Source organism: Nerophis lumbriciformis, linkage group LG28 (genome assembly GCF_033978685.3).
Source record: "Nerophis lumbriciformis linkage group LG28, RoL_Nlum_v2.1, whole genome shotgun sequence".
NCBI classification, from domain to species: domain Eukaryota; kingdom Metazoa; phylum Chordata; class Actinopteri; order Syngnathiformes; family Syngnathidae; genus Nerophis; species Nerophis lumbriciformis.
The window spans coordinates 6,780,893-6,803,687 of NC_084575.2; the positions used below are offsets into that span (position 1 = coordinate 6,780,893).

The 22,795-nt window shown below is 41.0% G+C and overlaps 2 protein-coding genes and 1 non-coding gene across 3 annotated transcripts in view; 1 reads left to right on the forward strand and 2 right to left on the reverse strand.

Annotated features, from left to right (window-relative positions):
• Positions 1 to 19,302, reverse strand: part of LOC140680183 (uncharacterized) — a 91,727-nt gene extending 72,425 nt beyond the window's left edge. The window contains exons 1-3 of the mRNA XM_072916566.1: positions 19,035 to 19,302; positions 14,490 to 14,564; positions 12,866 to 13,332 (exon numbers count right to left, since the gene is read on the reverse strand). Of these exons, the coding sequence (XP_072772667.1) occupies positions 12,866 to 13,332; positions 14,490 to 14,564; positions 19,035 to 19,302 (810 nt within the window). The remainder of the gene's footprint in view (positions 1 to 12,865; positions 13,333 to 14,489; positions 14,565 to 19,034) is intronic.
• Positions 1 to 22,795, forward strand: part of LOC133570664 (uncharacterized) — a 192,068-nt gene that overhangs the window by 158,411 nt on the left and 10,862 nt on the right. The window lies entirely within an intron of this gene.
• LOC133571337 (5S ribosomal RNA) lies at positions 4,849 to 4,967 on the reverse strand. Its single transcript, XR_009810428.1, has one exon. It is a non-coding gene; the product is annotated as a 5S ribosomal RNA (ribosomal RNA).

Sequence of the window (22,795 nt, forward strand, 5' to 3'; positions counted from 1 at the left end):
CTGTGTGAGAACATTTGAACAAGAAATGGGCTACAAAATTGTGTTAGTATCTGATTTTAAATATTTAGGATTTTTAATTAATGACCACTTGAGTTTTAAGGAGCACATTCAGTATGTTGTAAAAAAAACTGAAACTTTTACTGGGATTTTATTATAGAAACAAGTCTTGCTTTTCTTTTATTGTGAAACAGAAATTGGTGGAAACAACCTTTTTACCTGTTATTGACTATGAAGATGTGTTGTACATGAATGCTACTGCTGGTTGTCTCCACAAGCTGGATAGTGTGTACCACGGGGCACTGACATTCATCACCAACTTACTCACCATTGTGTGTTATACTCAATGGTTAACTTACTCACCATTGTGTGTTATACTCAATGGTTAACTTACTCACCATTGTGTGTTATACTCAATGGTTAACTTACTCACCATTGTGTGTTATACTCAATGGTTAACTTACTCACCATTGTGTGTTATACTCAATGGTTAACTTACTCACCATTGTGTGTTATACTCAATGGTTAACTTACTCACCATTGTGTGTTATACTCAATGGTTAACTGGACATCTTTATGTGCTCGACGCCTCAATCATTGGTATGTGTTCATCTACAAAACCATTCTGGGTATCACCCCATCTTATCTGTCTTGTCTTTTAACAAAGAAACAAGGAAGTCACAATCTTCGTTCAATGAATGTTCTGCAATTTGTCGTCCCCAAAGTAAGAACTGAACTGGGCAAGAAAGCATTTAGGTTTTCAGCAGCGAAGGCTTGGAATAACCTACAATCCAATATTCAACTTCAAACCCTTGTTACATTGAATGAGTTTAAAGCTTCTGTGAAAGGATTGCAGTCTACCTTGTCTGTATGCACATGTGTTATGTCAGCAAGTTTTAATGTTGTACATTTAATGTTTTATGTGTTGTTTACTGTTTTAATGTAACCTTGCTGCTGCCCTCTTGGCCAGGTCTCCCTTGGAAAATAGATATTTGATCTCAATGGGATTTTTACCAGGTTAAATAAAGAAAAAAAAACAAGAAAAAAAAAAACAGCTGTTTATTTGAAGTGTTAAAGAAGTCAACTATGTGTGCAGTGCAAGGTGAAATGCAGTTATGTCATCTTCTTGTCAATAACACACACATCAAACTTTTGCGTGTTGTTGCTTCCTTATTTGTCATTATTCAAAGCTGATTTTAATGTGTAGCAGCGGCAGCTGAACTCAATGTGACAACGTGTCATAGTTACGTCAGTCAGCTAGAATTAAAAATACAAATAGTTGTGTCGTTAGTCCAGAATCTTCACAGTCCTCATGGACGACATAATTAGGAACCAGTACTAAAAAAAATGGTACCGTATTTTCCGCACCATAAGGCGCCCTGGATTAAAAGCCGCGCCTTCAATGAACGGCATATTTCAAAACTTTGTCCACCTATAAGCCGGCCGGTGTTGTAAGCCGCATCTAACTGCGCTAAAGGAATGTCAAAAAAAACAGTCAGATAGGTCAGTCAAACTTTAATAATATATTAAAAACCAGCGTTCTAACAACTCTGTTCACTCCCAAAATGTACGCAAATGTGCAATCACAAACATACGTATATCAACATGGACAGAGCTGCGTGAAAAAAGCCACCCGGCCTCTTCGCGTAAACTTAAACTTACCTTAACCACTCGCTCATCTTTTCTTCATCCATCCCTTCGAGTTAGCTTTTATGATGACGCCGGCTGGAAAGGTCTCTTTTGGCAAGGTCTTCCTTTTGAATATCACCATGGGATTTTCTGGCCATTAGCATGGCAAGCTAGAACCACAGTGAAGGATGACTTCTCATTCCCTGTGGTGCGAATATTCACCGTACGTGCTCCCGTTATAGCCAGTGCGGTTCACAGGAATATCAGTTGCTGTGAAATAGTACCGGTAATCCGTGTGCGGATGGAGAGATTGCGTCTTTTCATGAACCGGATCCCTGACGCTTAGTAGGAGCCATTTTGTGGTCTTTACAGATGTAAACACACAAAGGAAATGAAACGTACGGTGATATCCGCGCGCTTTTTCTTCTTCTACGCGGGCGGGTGGTTGCTTACAGTAGAAGAAGAAGCGCTTCCTGTTCTATGGGGGCGGGTGCTTACCTTGGCGGTTGCTTGCGTAGAAGAAGAAGCGCTTCCTGTTCTACCGGGAAAAAAGATGGCGGCTGTTTACCGAAGTTGCGAGATCGAAACTTTATGAAAATGAATCGTAATATTAATCCATATATAAAGCGCACCGGGTTAAAAGCCGCACTGTCAGCTTTTGAGTAAATTTGTGGTTTTTAGGTGCGGCTAATAGTGCGGAAAATACGGTACTTGGTATACATCCCTAATCTTCACCACTAAACCTTTGAAATATGCTGACATATGTGCTGCTAAAGGTAAATAAACAGTAGCCATATTGAATGTTTGCCTTCATTTGACCACGTGAGGTAAGGAGGACGGCCTCTAGGTCACATGGTTACACCCCAGCAATTACACTGTTGATGATTGATGAGCATTCATTTTTAAATGGTGGTGTTAAAAAGCAAGTATATCTCCATCTTTAGTCATAAATGTGGCCCCCGGATGAACATGTGTCACAAACATTGTATTAGATGATATGTGGATGTTGTGCTTACTTGGACTGTGATGAAGCTGTGAGGACTCAGGTGCTTTGTCTTCATGCTCTTCAGTCTTCACAGAGACAACAGTCAGTGGAAACTTGCTGACATCATCCTCCTCCTGCCCTACAGGACACTCTCCCTCCTCTTCCTCTTTCATGTGTGAGGGCTGTGGATCCTCTGAAGTGAAACTGTCCCCCTGCAGATGAGGGAGACATTCTTCTTGGTGTCCAATCAGCTGATGGATGTCTACAGGACACAAACAAAACACATTTTAACTCCTACATGCTAAATATTAAATCGTACATGAAATATAGGGCTGTGGCTATTGAAAATGTTATTAATCAAGTGTTCTACTGGAAATGTTTTCGATTAATCGAGTAACTGGATAAAATAGTGTTGCTTGGTTAAAGACAAATTTAAGCGACTTTAAGACATTTCACTTAATAATGAACGGCCAATTGGTTTGAGATGGTATGAGATCAAGATGTCATCTTTAGATCAGGCTTTGTTTTTTCCACAATCACTGCCACATTAAAAAGTTAAAGTACCAATGATTGTCACACACACACTAGGTGTGGCCAGATTGTTCTCTGCATTTGACCCATTAACCTTGATCACCCCCTGGGAGGTGAGGGGAGCAGTGAGCAGCAGCGGTGGCCACGCCCGGGAATCAATTTTACGGTGATTTAACCCCCAATTCCAACTCTTGATGCTGAGTGCCAAGCAGGGAGGTAATGGATCCCATTTTTATAGTCTTTGGTATGACACAAGCTACTGATCTCAGGGCGGACACTCTAACCACTAGGCCACTGAGTAGGTGGATGTAGCAGGTGTTGTAGTAGGTTAATGGCTGCACCAATATGAAGGAAATAACAGGTCAGTATAGCTTTTACACACATAAATAACTTGTCAAACCTGCCAGCTAGCAGGCAAGGTTTACAGCATTAGTTACCATGGTAACTGACTCTGACTTTGTCTTACCTCTCTTATTTACATACTCAGGAGTTTGCACTTAACCTGCTCTCTGGAATATTCCCCCGGTGACTGTGTGAGTTTTGTGTAAACATGTTGATACACTTTGTTACAAACTGAGAGGAACATCAACCTCTCATAAATATTGTGTGTCTGAACATCCTCACATGACAATTCATCTTCCTATGGACAATCTATTGAAGAAAAGTGTTAATAATAAATATAAAGTTAGTAAAGATGTGAGAGTAAGAAGTAAACAAACCTGTTGTGTGTAACACAACTTGATGTTTTTCATGTTGTCGCTCCTTCTCCTCTTTTGTTGGACAAAGTTCCTCCTCGTACTCTGCTATGGTTCTTTCGCACATTTTCACACAATCACAACACTTTACACTCACACTTGATCTCTGCTTAGCGATGTGTTTTCATCTCTCTTTGTTAGCAGCTAACAAGCTAAGCTAACTAGCAAGCTAAGCTAGCTCTAAGAAGTGCGTTCAGACTAATATAACCGGATGCAAACAGTTATTAACGATGTTACTCTATTTAATAGAGTGTAATAAAGGACATATATGTGTACATGGACGCACAGATTAAGAACACTGAACTGTGACGACTGCAATAACGTCTTCACCGTCAGACGCCATCTTGCTTTATCCTCGCCGTGTTTGCTTCGCGCGCAGTCTTGTCAGATCTCGCGAGAGAAACAATTAACCAGCTCTTTTCCAGATCTCGCGAGACAAAACAAGTAGAAACCAGCTCTTTTCCAGATCTCGCGAGAGAAACAAGTAACCAGCTCTTTCCCCCCCACCCCCAGTACAACTATTTCAACATTCTGAAAATAAAAATAAAGTTTTACATTTTCAAAAACAAAAACATACAACTTATTTTGGTAAATAAACAGTAGCTTATATGACCCCTTTAAATGATAAGTTGGCTGATCAGAGCGAGACGAGTCGTGGCTCCTCAGCTTCATGCAGGACGGAGTGGTAGGAGGCGTGGGCGAGGTTGACTGACTGCAAAAGACCACACCATTATTTTTAAATCAATCTAAATATTGCTCTAGTTGGTATTTGTGTTTTAAATCATATTGTAAAGGTTTGTACTTTCAACTGTAGTTGTAAATATTAAATGGAATTGTAATATAATAACCGAATATATTCCCTTATTTTGGAATAGTTGCAATTAAAGCAATACATGAATCACAACAGCTGTAGTCTCAGCACTTTGTAGCGCCCTCTGGCGTGAGTGTAAAAGCTTACAGCACCTGGTATTCCCAGGCGGTCTCCCATCCAAGTACTAACCAGGCCCGACCCTGCTTAGCTTCCGAGATCGGACGAGATCGGGCGTGTTCAGGGTAGTATGGCCGTAAGCCGAAAGACGAGGTAAAACCAACCTTTTTAAATGGAACTCTTACAGACGGGATGGGAGACAATTGTTATTTATCTAAGAGCCTGGCGCGCATGCGTACACTAATGTGCCTTTTCTGTCTGTGTGATTGTCTTCCTTTGCTACGGCGGTCAAGTTGCTTTCACGGTGGATATTTGCCTCCGGAGCTCCAGCGGAAGCTCCCCCTCACTGTGCCCACACTGCTCTCTCATGCTGCGGGGAGATTGCAGGAGAGGTGCCGCTCTCAACACTACTTTATGCTTAGGGACCGTCAATAAATTACTATTGTCTTCGAAGATGTATATCTGCTACATCAAAACACTGATTCATCTAAAAGGAGGTCAAATAAATAGTCCTACATTTTTAATATCGTTCCTGATTTTATAATTTAAATATTTTTTAATGTAAACAACTCCATGTCATCATGCAACTTAGTAACCAAATTCCACTTTATATTAGTCGTGCTAACCTTTTATTTTAAAATAGGATCAAAAACATTTTGATATTAAAAACAAATGTTTATTTTCAATAGATTCCTGGTCATATGACCTAAAATCCCAAAATCACTTGATATTTGAAGTGTTTTCTCTATTGTGTTTCACACCTTTTTGTTTTAAAATGTAAGTTTAATTGGATTTTATATACATTTGTAATATTGAAAACCATGGTTTCATTTTTAGTTCCCGCAACAACTACGACTATCCAACATAAAACCAACTTGACTCTCATTTGGAGCTCATAAAAATGCTGCTAATTATCTGTATAAGAAATATCATCACGCACATGATCTTTATTAAAAAACTTTTTTTTAAATAAAACCCTATTTTAAAATAAAAGGGTGTGCGTTACACTAAAAGGTTAGCATGACTAATAAGTGGAATTAGGTTACTAAGTTGCATGACATTCAGACTATTGGGAAAATATCCTTATTTTTTTATATTAAACATGAATATAATTTTAAAATTATGAAATAATGGGCATGCACAATAAGGAGGTATGACTAATTGTTTACCTTCTTTTAGATGAATCAGTGTTTTGATGTAGCAGATATACATTTTTCGAGACAATAGTGATTTATTGACGGTCCCTAAGCATAAAGTAGTGTTGAGAGCTGTGATGAGGTGGCATCTGAATGCAGCTGGGATAGGCTCCAGCACCCCCTGCCACCCCAAAAGAGACAAGCGGTAGACAATGGATGGAGAGCTGCACCTCATACAGCCAGAAAAAGCACATTAGTGTACGCATGCGCGCCAGGCTCTAAGATAAATAACAATTGTCTCTTACCCCGTCTGTAAGAGTTTCATTTAAAAAGGTTGTTTTTACATCTTTCTTCGGCTTACGGCCATACTACCAGAGGTGGGACCAAGTCATTGTTTTGCAAGTCACAAGTAAGTCTCAAGTCTTTGCCCTCAAGTCCGAGTCAAGCAGGGCCGGCCCGTGGCATAGGCCGTATAGGCAAATGCTAAGGGCGCCGTCCATCAGGGGGCGCCACGCCAGTGCCACAAATGTTGGGAGAAAAAAAAAAAAGAAAAAAAGTTGGTACTATTATTTCTAAATACAAAAAATAATCCCACGTTAATTAAAATGCAAAGTAAAGCCTATTTAATAGGCACGGTGCGCACCCTCCCTTCCCGCATCGTGACTCTTTTTGGACCTCCCCACATCAAAAAATCAACACAAGATGCCAAAACTGTCAGGTGCCCAGGGAAGAAAAAAGAGAAAAGAAGAGGAGGAGAAACGAGAAAAGACAGAGGTAGCAGGTAGGTAACGTTAGCCTACATGAAATTATTTGTCTGTTACAGAATGTGATAGTAACCTGGCTTTTTAGCATTAAGCTAATGTTACATGATTCGGCAATTGCTAATCAATAAATAGCTAGTTCTGTTTTAACGTCGGGTTAATTGTGGAGGGGGCTAAATTGTTATGGAAAATAATAATGTAACGTTAGGTAATTACAGTACTCCCACCTTACATTCCTCAGGGACACTTCTTTCTTTCTTTAGTTTATTTGGAACATGAACACACTTACATCATAATACATCACACAATTTCATATCATTTCATTTTACATCATGCCCGAAAAGGAGTAGGAAGAAGCAAAGCTTATTTAATCCTACCCCTTTCCCACTTCAAAGCGTTTACAAATATATAGAATCATTTACTGACCTTTTTATATAATAAAATAACATCTATGAGTTAGTATACAACAGTTTTGTAATATGTAATTAATTAGTTAATTCAGTCATTATTAACATACTGAGATGAAGAATATCTTATTTTCAATAAGGTTGAAAGTATTTCTCATAATTCTTCTTCTTTGTACTCTGTAAGCACTATTATTTTGAACAACCTCTTAAATTGGATCATATCAGTACAATTTTTAACTTTTTTACTTAATCTATTCCATAATTTAATTCCACATACTGATATGCTAAAAGTTCTAAGTGTTGTACGTGCATATAAATGTTTGTATTAGGTCTCTCTCAAGCAGGTGTTTTTTGTTTACATTGTTATTGCCTTCTGGTTAGCTAATGTTTGCCCTGCAGGTAATAGTCACTTTTCCACCCCTTATATATTAGGTATAGTTGTAAGTAAAAAAAAAAGGTCAAAGACAAAGCTATTCGGGTTCTTGTGAGTATATACACTTCACTGCCGATGTGGGGGGGCACCACCTAAAATCTTGCCTAGGGTGCCAGATTGGTTAGGGCCGGGCCTGCTTGAACCCCAAGTATGGTTACGTAATTTATCTCGCCAAGCAACGTTTGTAAGTGTAACCGGGGATTTCCACTGGATGTGGAATAGCGGCGCCACGGCGACAGACTCGTTCCATTTATTGTTTTGAAGTCAACATGTCAGTTTCCACCGCCTGACTTCTATATTTAGTGGTCGACACAACAAGACGGTTCAATTGAGCTAAAATCTGCTCGTGTGGGACAAGAAGTCATGCATAAACACAAAATAAATGATCCAGTTTACTTTCAAAGTAGAATATTCTGTTTAAGGCGGATGGTATTCTACACTTTGAAAATACCTAATGGACATGAAGTCCACTTGTCAAAAGGTTTTCAGACCTAATTTCACCTTCTTGACACAAATAGACAAAGACATGCTGATTCTAAAAGGCCCAAAATGAAAGAATCATACAACAGGCATATCCCCCGGCAGACATATGGGGGCATGTGTCAAATACCAGCTGATACGAGGACTTGAATAAAAATCATTCTCCTACAGTTTCAAAGCAATGTGTACATTAAAATTCAGCGTTGTATTAAAATGACTAGTTCCATCTCCAACATGAACACTAACACTACTAACACTACTGCACACAGGAAAACGTGTGGAGGAGAATTGCAAGTAACCGAAACAAAGATTGAAAATGACTGACAAAAGGCTCACTTTGTTCATGTACCGTATTTTTCAGAATATAAAGCGCACTTAAGATACTTTCATTTTCTCAAAACTCGACAGTGCGCCTTATAGTCCGGTGCGCCTAATGTGCGGCATAATTCTGGTTGTGCTTTCCGACCTCGAAGCAATTTTATTTAGTACAAGGTGTAATGATAAGTGTGACCAGTAGATGGTAGTCACACATAAGAGATACCTGTAGACTGCAATATGACGCCATTAAACAACAAAACTTTTTATGTTCCATTGAAAATAAAGAACATTACACACACAAAAATCTGTCAAAATGTTTTAGTACGACTTTAAAAGCCGCACCGCTTGATGGATTGTCGGACCATTATGGCTACCGTAGTCAGAGATACAAGTTTTACTATGATGTGTGTATAAGGACCACAAAATGGCACCCATTAGCAGACATATTATCTGGCGTTTTGTTTCGCAATATTATGCAAAACCAACTTTTCTTACCTTCTGGTACCTGCTGATGTGTATTTGGGATCTGCAGAAGTCCTGGAAATTTGCGCACGTCCATGCCGATGCCATAATCGATAAGCTTCTTCTTTTTCCCTATCTTCTTGTTATGGGATATTCACCCTCTGCTGTTGCCATTTCTAATATAAAGTAGTGTAAAATGATGTCAGTAAAGCTCTAAAACAAACCGGTGTAGTGAGTTTACATTATTCACCCAAGGAACTTTAGTTATTAGAGACTTCCGGTCAGACGCTTTTTCACGGGACACATTTCCAATGTTGTTGTTGCACTAGTGAGCCACGGATGAGGAGATGCTGCTCCGTTGTTGATTGAAGTAAAGTCGGAATGTCATTAAAACAGTTAGCTCCATCTTTTGACACTTCTTCCAATCCGGTCCTTGCACGCTACACCGCTACAACAAAGATGACGGGGAGAAGACGCTGTCGAAGGTGAGCCACGTAAATAAGACCGCCCCCAAAATGACGCATCCGGAAGCGACTGTCAGAAAGTGTAGGTATATATGTATTTACATATTGTTGCTCATTAGCGCATTAATTTCAAAAACACATCACAAAGTTTTTTGTTTTTTTTAACAAGATTACTGAATATTACACACTACAGAATTCATGAGAGCCAACAAACAAACAAAAAACATCACCTACTGTACAAAGTCTGCTGTGACTATGACACAGACTGATATAATCTTGTTATATTCCCATTTAGATAAACAATGATTCATAATCGTCGCACAGAAGAGAGGGGTGAAACCAAGCATCTTTTTGTGTCGTTCGCCATTGTCTAAATTGGCTGTCAAACGGTACCAACTTGTCAAAGTACATCTTCATCCTTCTACTATCCAGGTGAGAGGCATAATTCATGATCTGGAATAATCTTTCACCAGCACCGAGGCGAGGAAGGAGCTCACCAGCCGGTGATGTCAACATAGACACACAAGCTATAAATAGTTTGTCTGCGTTAGCACTTATAATAACAACATCATTAATACTTTGTTGGTATTCAAACCACTAAATGCAAATGGAGTATTGTTGGCACTTTTTGGATGGTTATAGAGGACCTCCCATTGGCTCCATTGCAAGTGGACATTTTTTTTACAAACCCCGTTTCCATATGATTTGGGAAATTGTGTTAGATATAAATATAAACGGAATACAATGATTTGCAAACCATTTTCAACCCATATTCAGTTGAATATGCTACAAAGACAACATATTTGATGTTCAAACTCATAAACTTTTTTTTTTTTTTGCAAATAATCATTAACTTTAGAATTTGATGCCAGCAACACGTGACAAAGAAGTTGGGAAAGGTGGCAATAAATACTGATAAAGTTGAGGAATGCTCATCAAACACTTATTTGGAACATCCCACAGGTGTGCAGGCTAATTGGGAACAGGTGGGTGCCATGATTGGGTATAAAAACAGCTTCCCAAAAAATGGTCAGTCTATCACAAGAAAGGATGGGGCGAGGTACACCCCTTTGTCCACAACTGCGTGAGCAAATAGTCAAACAGTTTAAGAACAACATTTCTCAAAGTGCAATTGCAAGAAATGTAGGGATTTCAACATCTAGAGTCCATAATATCATCAAAAGGTTCAGAGAATCTGGAGAAATCACTCCACGTAAGCGACATGGCCGGAAACCAACATTGAACGACCGTGACCTTCGATCCTTCAGACGGCACTGTATCAAAAATTGACATCAATCTCTAAAGGATATCACCACATGGGCTCAGGAACACTTCAGAAAACCACTGTCACTAAATACAGTTGGTCGCTACATCTGTAGTTGCAAGTTAAAGCTCTACTATGCAAAGCGAAAGCCATTTATCAACAACATCCAGAAACGCCGCTGGCTTCTCTGGGCCCGAGATCATCTAAGATGGACTCATGCAAAGTGGAAAAGTGTTCTGTGGTCTGACGAGTCCACATTTCAAATTGTTTTTGGAAATATTCGACATCGTGTCATCCAGACCAAAGGGGAAGCAAACCATCCTAACTGTTATCGACGCAGAGTTGAAAAGGCAGCATGTGTGATGGTATGGGGGTGCATTAGTGCCCAAGGCATGGGTAACTTACACATCTGTGAAGGCACCATTATTGCTGGAAGGTACATACAGGTTTTGGAACAACATATGCTTTTTGGGGCGGCATGGCGTAGTGGGTAGAGCAACCGTGCCGGAAACCTGAGGGTTGCAGGTTCGCTCCCCGCCTCTTACCATCCAAAAATCGCTGCCGTTGTGTCCTTGGGCGGGACACTTCACCCTTTGCACCCGGTGCCACTCACACCGGTGAATTGAATGATGAATGATAGGTGGTGGTCGGAGGGGCCGTTGGCGCAAATTGCAGCCACGCTTCCGTCAGTCTACCCCAGGGCAGCTGTGGCTATGAAAGTAGCTTACCACCACCAGGTGTGAACGAATGATGGATTCTACATGTAAAGCGACTTTGGGTACTTAGAAAAGTGCTATAGAAATCCAAGTTATATATATATATATATATATATATATATATATATATATATATATATATATATATATATATATATATGCTGCCATCTAAGCGCCGTCTTTTTCATGGACGCCCCTGCTTATTTCAGCAAGACAATGCCAAGCCACATTCAGCATGTGCTACAACAGCATGGCTTCATAAAAAAAGAGTGCGGGTACTTTCCTGGTCCGCCTGCAGTCCAGACCTGTATCCCATCAAAAATGTGTTGCGCATTATGAAGCGTAAAATACGACAGCGGAGACCCCGGACTGTTGAACGACTGAAGCTCTACATAAAACAATAGGAAACAATTCCAATCCAAAGCTTCAACAATTAGTTTCCTCAGTTACCAATCGTTTATTACTATATTTATACCCAAGTGAAGTGAATTATATTTATGTAATACATCCATATTTCAAACTATCTAATCTATAAATGAATGAATGAATGAAATAAGTTTATTTCGGTCATAGAATCAACCATCAACCATTAACCATTGTGTGTGACAGACTATACATTTATAACAATCATACACATTTACACACAAAAGGAAAAGAAAAGAAAAGAAAAAGCATGACCGAAAAAGGAATAGGCTAAGCCAAAGCTTATATTTGGCTATCCTAAACCTTCACTGAAAATAAGATTACCTGGAACATCAACGTTAAAAAAAAAACGTAGAAGCATATTAACAAGATAGTTACACAAACAACAATGATGTCACACATGTTATATGTGCTGATGTTGTTAGAAAGTCAACATTAAAGTCTTGACAGTTTATTTCAAATCCTGCAGTTTCATTTGCTGCTGCTGTTCTCACCAGCACACTTGTGTTTCTTACACTGGTACTTAGAAGACAATCTTTCACCACACACACTGCAACTCAACACTTCCTCTCCAGTGTGTGTTCTCATGTGTCTTTTCAAATGTTGACTTTGTGTAAAACCTTTACCACAAGTTGAACAGGAAAAGTTTTTTTCACTAGTGTGTGTTCTCATGTGTTCTTTCAAAGATTGACTTTGTGTAAAACCTTTACCACAGATTAAACAGGAAGAAGGTTTTTCACCAGTGTGTGTTCTCATGTGTACTTTCAAATATTGACTTTGTCTAAAACCTTTACTACAGATTGAACAGATAAAAGGTTTTTCACCTGTGTGTGTTCTCTTGTGTCTTTTCAAACTCTGACTTTGTGTAAAACCTTTACCACAAGTTGAACAGGAAAAAGGTTTTTCACCAGTGTGTATTCTCATGTGTACTTTCAAATGTTGACTATGTGTAAAACCTTTACCACAGGTTGAACAGGAAAAGGGTTTTTCACCAGTGTGTGCTCTCATGTGTATTTTCAAAGATTGCCTTTGTGTGAAACCTTTACCACAGAATGAAGAAGAAAAAGGTTTTTCTCCAGTGTGTCTTCTTGTGTGTGTTTTCAGATCACTATGGTATTTAAAAGTTTTGTGACAGTGAGAACATGTGAAGTGAGTGTTGTCAGTGTGACATGTTGCATCATCTTTAGAGTGTTCATCATCAGTGTCAGGAGAGTGTGACGTTGTGTTCTCACTATCTGATAGTGGAGCTAAGATCTTGTCTGCTTGTGATCCTCCACAGTGGTCTCCATCAGCTTCTGTTGTCATGTGTTGTGTTGAGCTGCTGCTTGGAGGCTCCGCCTCTCTCTTCTCCTCACTTTCACCTTTGACCTCATCATCTTCACTCTTCACAGGGACACCAGTCACTGGCATCTTGGTGACATCAACCTCCTCCAGTCCTTCAAGATGCTCTCCCTGCTGACTGATGTTGTGTTCCTCCTCTTCCTCTTTAATGTGAGGGGTCAGTGGGTCCTCCCCTTCCTCTTTAAAATGGGTGATGAGTGAGTATTCCTCTTCCTTCTTAATGTGGGAGGGCTGTGGCTCCTCCGTCCGCATCCTGAAGCTCCACTGCTGTTGCTCAGGATGAAGATGTTCTTCACAGACGTCTGCAAGACAAACACACCATCTCTGTTCAGTCACACAATGCATTCAGTACTTTTACATGCACTTAGGAAAAACAAGTTATCGTATGAACTGTCTTGAAATCTCAGTGACGCACAAACACGCTGCTCTTTACAACATTATTCACAGGAAAATAAAAACAAACCAGGACGACAGGACTTTTTACTATGGATAGACGATATGGTTTAAAATTGATTTTGTGATATATTATTTCATATAGAATTACTAATAGAACCATTTTAAAACAGGCTACACAGGCTCCTAATTTAGTTGCTGAAATATGCAGTAAAATATTACATCATTTCCAGTATTATTTTCTCAAAGAAAGTAACCAGATATTAACAGTAAATAAACAAGTACATTAATAATAATTGTTTGGACAAAATAATACAATTAGAAATGACACAATATGTTACTGCATATGTCAGCTGCCAAATTAGGAGCCTTTGTAACCAGTTGTGACATTCTTCTATTATCAATCATATACCAAATGATATATGGTGACATATATTGTTATTAGGATATAGATTTTAGGTCATATCGCCCATACCAAACATTGGTTCGCCGAGTCATTTTGTTTGGCCCACCAAATATATTTATTTTTTATATTCTTCAGATGTGTGTGTATTAAGGGTGTAACAGTAAGTGTATTTGTATTGAACCGTTTCGGTACGGGGGGTTCGGTTTGGTTCGGAGGTGTACCGAACGAGTTTCCACAGGAACATATTAAGTAGCACACCGCACGTTGTGTAAACAATGCACACCGAGGCACAACACACGGCATGCTAGCAGCGACCGGGCTACTACAACATGTAAAAGCCAGAGCTGGAAGACCCTCTTTCCTCATTAAGATCTCCCGTTTGGGAACACTCCGGCTTCGCGGTGCGATACAACAATGGATAACATTGCTTCAACGAAGAGAAAGACGAACAAACACAGCTACCACCACATTCAAGCAGCCTCTCCTCGGCAAGTCATGCAGGGCTAAAGCAATAACGAATGCCGTTGGTGTTTTTATAGCAGCAGTTTTAAGACTATATTGCATTAAAATCTATATTTTGACCCACTTCTATGGTGGAAAAACAATGAGCCCATATATATCCCCTTACTGCCAAGTTAGCCAGGCACTACCTCGCCATACCTGCTACCTCCGTGCCCAGCGAAAGGGTATTTTCCACAGCTGGAGACATTGTAACTGCAAGCAGGTCTGCTCTTTCTGCACACAATGTGGATAAACTGATTTTTCTGGCAAAAAACATGAAGATTGAGTAAAAGTCACCAGGGTTAAAGGCTGAGGGGGGAAAAGAAAAGTTAATCTGAGGATGAGTTGACTTGAAACTGTTTAATGTTGCACTTTTTGTATGGAGAAGAAAAGTTTTGTCATTTTATTTAATCTGAGCAACAACTTGAAGCAGTTTAATGTTGCACTTTATATGTAGAAAAGTTTTGTTAGGAAACCAAGTCTGAGCCTTATCTTATTTAGTTTTCATTTTATATACAGTGGGGCAAAAAAGTATTTACCGTATTTTCCGCACTATAAGGCGCACCGGATTATTAGCCGCACCTTCTATGAATTACATATTTCATAATTTTGTCCACCAATAAGCCGCCCCGGACTAAAAGCGCGCCTACGCTGCGCTAAAGTGAATGTCAAAAAAACGCTGCGCTAAAGTGAATGTCAAAAAAACAGTCAGATAGTTCAGTCAAACTTTAATAATATATTGAAAACCAGCGTTCTAACAACTCTGTCCCAAAATGTACGCAAATGTGCAATCACAAACATAGTAAAATTCAAAATGGTGTAGAGCAATAGTAACATAATGTTGCTCGAACGTTAATGTCACAACACACAAAATAAACATAGCGCTCACCTTCTGAAGTTATTCTTCATTCGTAAATCCTTCGAATTCTTCGTCTTCGGTGTCCGAATTGAAAAGTTGCGCAAGCGTGGGATCCAAAATGGCCGGTTCCGTCTCGTAGAAGTCATCGGGAGTCAGTGTCGCTGTTGTTCTGTGAATCCTGCCTTCCGGAAAGCTCGGACCACAGTTGTGACCGAAATATCTGCCCAAGCATTTACGATCCACTGGCAAATGTTGGCGTATGTCGTCCGAGGCTGTCTGCCCGTCTTAGTGAAGGTGTGTTCGCCTTCGGAGCTGTGTGAAAAAAGCCACCCGGCCTCTTCGCGTAAACTTCCCTTAACCACTCGCTCATCTTTTCTTCATCCATCCATCCCTTCGAGTTAGCTTTTATGATGACGCCGGCTGGAAAGGTCTCTTTTGGCAAGGTCTTCCTTTTGAATATCACCATGAGTGGAAGTTAGCATGGCAAGCTAGAACCACAGTGAAGGATGACTTCTCATTCCCTGTGGAGCGAATATTCACCGTACGTGCTCCCGTTCCACAGTGCGGTTCAGTTGCTGTGAAATACGGTAGTAATCCGTGTGCGGATGGAGAGATTGCGTCTTTTTATGAACCGGATCGTTTAGTAGGAGCCATTTTGTGGTCTTTACAGATGTAAACAGGAAATGAAACGTACGGTGATATCCGCGCGTTTTTTCTTCTTCTTCCGGGGGCGGGTGAAGCGCTTCCTGTTCTATGGGGGCGGGTGAAGCGCTTCCTGTTCTATGGGGGCGGGTGCTTTCCTTGGCGGTTGCTTGCGTAGAAGAAGAAGCGCTTCCTGTTCTACCGGGGAAAAAAGATGGCGGCTGTTTACCGAAGTTGCGAGACCGAAACTTTATGAAAATGAATCGTAATAAAGCGCACCGGGTTATTAGGCGCACTGTCAGCTTTTGAGAAAAATTGTGGTTTTTAGGTGCGCCTTATAGTGCGGAAAATACGGTAGTCAGCCACCGATTGTGCAAGTTCTCCCACTTAAAATGATGACAGAGGTCTGTAATTTTCATCATAGGTACACTTCAACTGTGAAAGACAGAATGTGAAAAAAAATCCAGGAATTCACATTGTAGGAATTTTACAGAATTTATTTGTAAATTATGGTGGAAAATAAGTATTTGGTCACTTCAAACAAGGAAGACCTCTGGCTCTCACAGACCTGTAACTTCTTCTTTAAGAAGCTCTTCTGTCCTCCACTCGCTACCTGTATTAATTAATAAACCTGTTTGAACTCGTTATCTGTATAAGACACTTGTCCACAGCCTCAAACAGTCAGACTCCAAACTCCACTATGGCCAAGACCAAAGAGCTGTCGAAGGACACCAGGAAAAGAATTGTAGACCTGCACCAGACTGTGAAGAGTGAATCTACAATAGGCAAGCAGCTTGGTGTGAAAACATCAACTGTGGGAGCAATTATCAGAAAATGGAAGACGTACAAGACCGCTGATAATCTCCCTCGATCTGGGGCTCCATGCAAGATCTCATCCCGTGGGGTCAAAATGATCATGAGAACGGTGAGCAAAAATCCCAGAACCACACAGGGGGACCTGTTGAATGACCTGCAGAGAGCTGGGACCAAAGTAACAAAGGTTACCATCAGTAACACACTACGCCGACAGGGAATCAAATCCTGCAGTGCCAGACGTGTCCCCCTGCTTAAGCCAGTGCATGTCCAGGCCCGTCTGAAGTTTGCCAGAGAGCACATGGATGATACAGCAGAGGATTGGGAGAATGTCATGTGGTCAGATGAAACCAAAATAGAACTTTTTGGTATAAACTCAACTCGTTGTGTTTGGAGGAAGAAGAATACTGAGTTGCATCCCAAGAACACCATACCTACTGTGAAGCATGGGGGTGGAAACATCATGCTTTGGGGATGTTTTTCTGCTAAGGGGACAGGCCGACTGATCCGTGTTAAGGAAAGGATGAATGGGGCCATGCATCGTGAGATTTTGAGCCAAAACCTCCTTCCATCAGTGAGAGCTTTGAAGATGAAACGTGGCTGGGTCTTCCAGCATGACAATGATCCCAAACACACCGCCCGGGCAACGAAGGAGTGGCTCCGTAAGAAGCATTTGAAAGTCCTGGAGTGGCCTGTGACCTGAATAATAACCAAGTATTAGCGATATTGTTATTATAAGCGCTAACGTTAAGGACCTACTTTTAGCGGCGCATTGATCACAGAAATAACTAGCTTATGCTGCTATATTGACATACTGAGCTGCTTTCTCGCCTCTAAGATGGTGAAAGCTAATTCTAGATTATAAATCATGCCTCTCATTTATATGGTGAAGGTTGTGGACATAAACCGAGAACTTGGTCAACTTTGACATCCAACTTAGACCTGAAGATGGCAAGAAAGACACGAAAATATGCTCTTTTGCACCCACCCTTTTTTAACCCTTTGTGAGGTTTAATTCTTCATCTAAACGGGAAGATATGAACATCCCATCAGTCGGCATCCCAGTGAGAGCAGACATTGTATGCTTAAAATAAGCAAGATATGTAAATATGACATGTTATTAAGAATATTACTACATTACATACTGTATATATGTACAGTGTGTATTTAAAATGTTGATGAAGGTTTTAGGATGTTATTTAGAGCACTTTATAGGCAGAATAGAGCGGCTACTAATGACTCAATTGTTAGCTAACTTTTGCGAAGGTTTATTTTCTATTGAGGATGCATTAACCATCGACCTGCTCAGTGGCCTTGTGGTTAGAGTGTCTGCCTTGACACTGGAAAGTCGGGAGTTCAAATCCCGGCCGAGTCATACCAAAGACTATAAAAATGGGACCCATTGCCTCCTTGCTTGGCACTCAGCATCAAGGGTTGGGGGTTAAATCACCAAATGATTCCCGAGCGCGGCCTCCGCTGCCCTCACCTCCCAGGGGGTGAACTTGGGGATGGGTCGAATGCAGAGGATCATTTCACCACACCTAGTGTGGGACTACCGTTGGGACCTGAACTTTAACTTACAAAGGGACTGTGAATGATTCCAAAAAGTGCAGTTCCCCTTGAAATGAGAAAACAGAACAAAAACATATCATGTGAAGTGAATTATATTTATATAGCGCTTTTCTCTAGTGACTCAAAGCGCTTTACATAGTGAAACCCAATACCTAAGTTACATTTAAACCAATGTTAACTGGGAGCAGGTGAGTAAAATGTCTTGCCCAAGGACACAACAGCTACGATGGCAGAAGCTGGGATCGAACCTGGAACCCTCAAGTTGCTGGCACGGCCACCCTACCAACCGAGCTATACCGCCCCAAGTAACAAGAACAAAATACATTAATAATAAAATGCCTCATAGCAAATGTGATGAATTTATCTTATTACTGTCCTTTTTCGGGATTTCCCTTTTAAAGGGCAAAGTCCTCGCAGGGTCTTTTGTCCTAATGACTGTCTGGTTAAAGTGAGGAGACTATAATTTAGGAAAACTATTTATTTACAAATGGACTAGAATAAGTCACTCATTTTTACAAGTAGCTAAAGTTGGGATATAATTAAGATAATGAAGGATAAAGTGATTAAGAAATGTGTAATATAGATTAGAATAGGCCGTGCAACTAATCATATGTCCTGAGTTCCAGTTGAAACTGGGTGCAAGTTCATGCCCACGCACATACACTCTTATCGCCCACATTCTTGCCACGGTTTACGTGGCTTCTTGGCCCAGGTCTGAAGGACAACACCAGATATGAAGTCAGAGTCCAGGGAGAAAAAAGCAGCAGTCAATATCGCACAGAAGGAACCTTCCTGGTGTTACCTGACGGCACGACCACCAAGCTGCGACACCACTACAAAGGCTCCTCCATGCTCGTGCTCGTTCCACAGCCTGAAGTACCAGCAATGGCCGGCATCTACTGGGTACACCTCCTCCCGGGAAGGAGTCAAGGACGAGGACTGCTCCAACTGTTCTATCAGTGAAAGCCCTGGCTGACTGAGCTGCGTCCGTATGTACCGCCACCTGTTATGATCACCAGTCAGACGACTCATACCAGGAGGCCTTAGACTCCTATATATGTTGGAAGTCGGGGTGTGGCTGATCATGTTGACCTTTCATTGCAACAACTAGCATGGTATGAGATGGACACCATTGCTGTCCCACATTGTTCCCTTGCTCTCTGTCCCGCCTACCAAGCCAAAGACTTAGGTCCAATGACGAAACAGGGCGTAGCTGCCGCTGATTGGACCGACACGCAAATACCACATTTTCAACACTCCCTGTTGTCGGTTAAAAACATAGCTATGGGCTGCACTTTGGACACACCTGCTGTAGGAGCTAGCAGCTACACAACAGCTAAGCTAAAACAGCACATTTAAGCATATCAAAATAATTTAGTTGCTTAATACGTACACTAAGTCTCCAAAACAGAAGTCGGATAGAAAGTATCCAGTAACAAACCTGTCCGCATCGTTCAACTTTCTACGCCATGAGCTTGACTAATGAATTATTGTGGCCACTAGGTGTTGTGAAAGATCAAATCGAACAATTGCAAAAGCATCCGTCATAAGGTTAGTGTTTTTCTTATATTTGTGTCAATATGTATAAGCATCCTCAGCCTTCCCGGTAAGGTCTATTCAGGTGTACTGGAGAGGAGTTTACGCCGGATAGTTGAACCTCGGATTCAGGAGGAACAGTGTGGTTTTCATCCTGGTCATGGAACTGTGGACCGGGTCTATACTCTCGGCAGGGTCCTTGAGGGTGCATGGGAGGTTGCCCAACCAGTCTACATGTGCTTTGTGGACTTGGAGAAGGCATTCCCTCGGGACGTCCTGTGGGGAGTGCTCAGAGAGTATGGGGTATCGGACTGTCTGATTGTGGTGGTCCGCTCCCTGTACGATCAGTGTCAGAGCTTGGTCCGCATTGCCGGCAATAAGTCGGACACGTTTCCAGTCAGGGTTGGACACGCCAAGGCACCGATTCTGTTCATAACTTTTATGGACATAATTTCTAGGCGCAGTCAAGGCGTTGAGGGGATCTGGTTTGGTGGCTGCAGGATTAGGTCTCTGCTTTTTGCAGATGATGTGGTCCTGATGGCTTCATCTGACCAGAATCTTCAGCTCTCACTGGATCGGTTCGCAGCCGAGTGTGAAGCGACTGGGATGAGAATCAGCACCTCCAAGTCTGAGTCCAAGGTTCTCGCCCGGAAAAGGGTGGAGTGCCATCTCCGGGTTGGGGAGGAGACCCTGCCCCAAGTGGAGGAGTACAAGTTCCTCGAAGTCTACTTCACGAGTAAGGGAAGAGTGGATGGTGAGATCGACAGGCGGATCGGTGCGGCGTCTTCAGTAATGCGGACGCTGTATCAATCCGTTGTGGTGAAGAAGGAGCTGAGCCGGAAAGCAAAGCTCTCATTTTACCGGTCGATCTACGTTCCCATCCTCACCTATGGTCATGAGCTTTGGGTTATGACCGAAAGGACAAGATCACGGGTACAAGCGGCCGAAATGAGTTTCCTCCGCCGGGTGGTGGGGCTCTCCCTTAGAGATAGGGTGAGAAGCTCTGTCATCCAGGAGGAGCTCAAAGTAAAGCCGCTGCTCCTCCACATCGAGAAGAGCCAGATGAGGTGGTAAGGGCATCTGGTCAGGATGCCACCCGAACGCCTCCCTAGGGAGGTGTTATGGGCACGTCCGACCGGTAGGAGGCCACGGGGAAGACTATGACTATGTCTCCCGGCTGGCCTGGGAACGCCTGGGAACGCCTCGGGATCCCCCGGGAAGAGCTGGAGGAAGCGGCTGGGGAAAGGAAAGTCTGGGCTTCGCTGCTTAGGCTGCTGCCCCCGTGACCCGACCTCGGTTAAGCAGAAGAAAATGGATGGCTGGATGGATGGATTTGTAACACAACTTGATGTTTCTTGAAAAAAGCGTCCAGTAGTTGATGTTGTCGCTCCTTCTTCTCTTTTTTTGGACAAAGTTCCTCCTCATACTCTACTATTGTTTTTTGTTTCTTCCTAACATTACAAATATTTCTTCAACGGCAGCAGCTAGTCGCTGATTCACCAACACTCACATCATTTGTAATGTAGACATGTTCACACAATAATAACACTTTACACTTACATTGGATCTCTACTTAATGTAGACATGTTCACACAATAATAACACTTTACACTTACATTGGATCTCTACTTAATGTAGACATGTTCACACAATAATAACACTTTACACTTACATTGGATCTCTGCTTAATGTAGACATGTTCACACAATAATAACACTTTACACTTACATTGGATCTCTGCTTAATGTAGACATGTTCACACAATAATAACACTTTACACTTACATTGGATCTCTGCTTAATGTAGACATGTTCACACAATAATAACACTTTACACTTACATTGGATCTCTACTTAATGTAGACATGTTCACACAATAATAACACTTTACACTTACATTGGATCTCTACTTAATGTAGACATGTTCACACAATAATAACACTTTACACTTACATTGGATCTCTGCTTAATGTAGACATGCTCACACAATAATAACACTTTACACTTACATTGGATCTCTACTTAATGTAGACATGCTCACACAATAATAACACTTTACACTTACATTGGATCTCTACTTAATGTAGACATGTTCACACAATAATAACACTTTACACTTACATTGGATCTCTACTTAATGTAGACATGTTCACACAATAATAACACTTTACACTTACATTGGATCTCTGCTTTGATGTGTCGATCACTTCCGCCTCTCTTTGTTAGCAGCTAACAAGCTAAGCTAAGCAGCAGGCTAGGCTAGCAGGTCAAAGTGCACTCAGACTAATGTATCCGCATACAAACAATTAATAAGGACGTTTACTCTGTTAAACGACATACATGTGCACATGGACGTTGTAATTAAGACCAAGAAACCATAATAACCAAAACAAGGTATTCTCCGTCAGACGCCATCTTGTTTTGTTCTTCCTCCTGTGTGACGTCATCGAGGTGTTCTCAACCGCGGATCAAATGTTGTCCAAACACGTGTTTCACTGGGACAATAGTGAGTGGTGCACACTTCCTTCGCCCAGCCACAGAACAACAGAAAGTGCCATTTAAGAGTTGCTGGTGTAACAATAAGAAGAATATATTCCACTCCTCTCTTGTACATGCGGCTTATGAGGTAATATACATTATATATGTTTATATTATTTACCTGATATGTTGTTCGAAGCTAACGTGCTAGCGTTAGCCAGCTAGCAGGCCTTTGTAGCAAATGCGAGCGTCTGAGGAGTGTATTTTATATGTTCTCTATGACAATTATATTGACTTATTTAATACCTTAACTGTTTTTTTGCTGTATAGTACAGTCACGCTTAACATCATTAAATATTTGTTAATAGAAAGGAATGAACATCTCGTAATTTAAGTCTGGAATAAGTCACATGGTATAATAATAATAATAATAAAACATTTTATTTGATATAGCACTTTTCAGTGTACTCAAAGACGCTTTACAGGATAAACATTAAAATTATTATTATTATGACAGTGTAATATAATGTATTACACATACATTGCAGTAGTCTACTTTGTGTTGG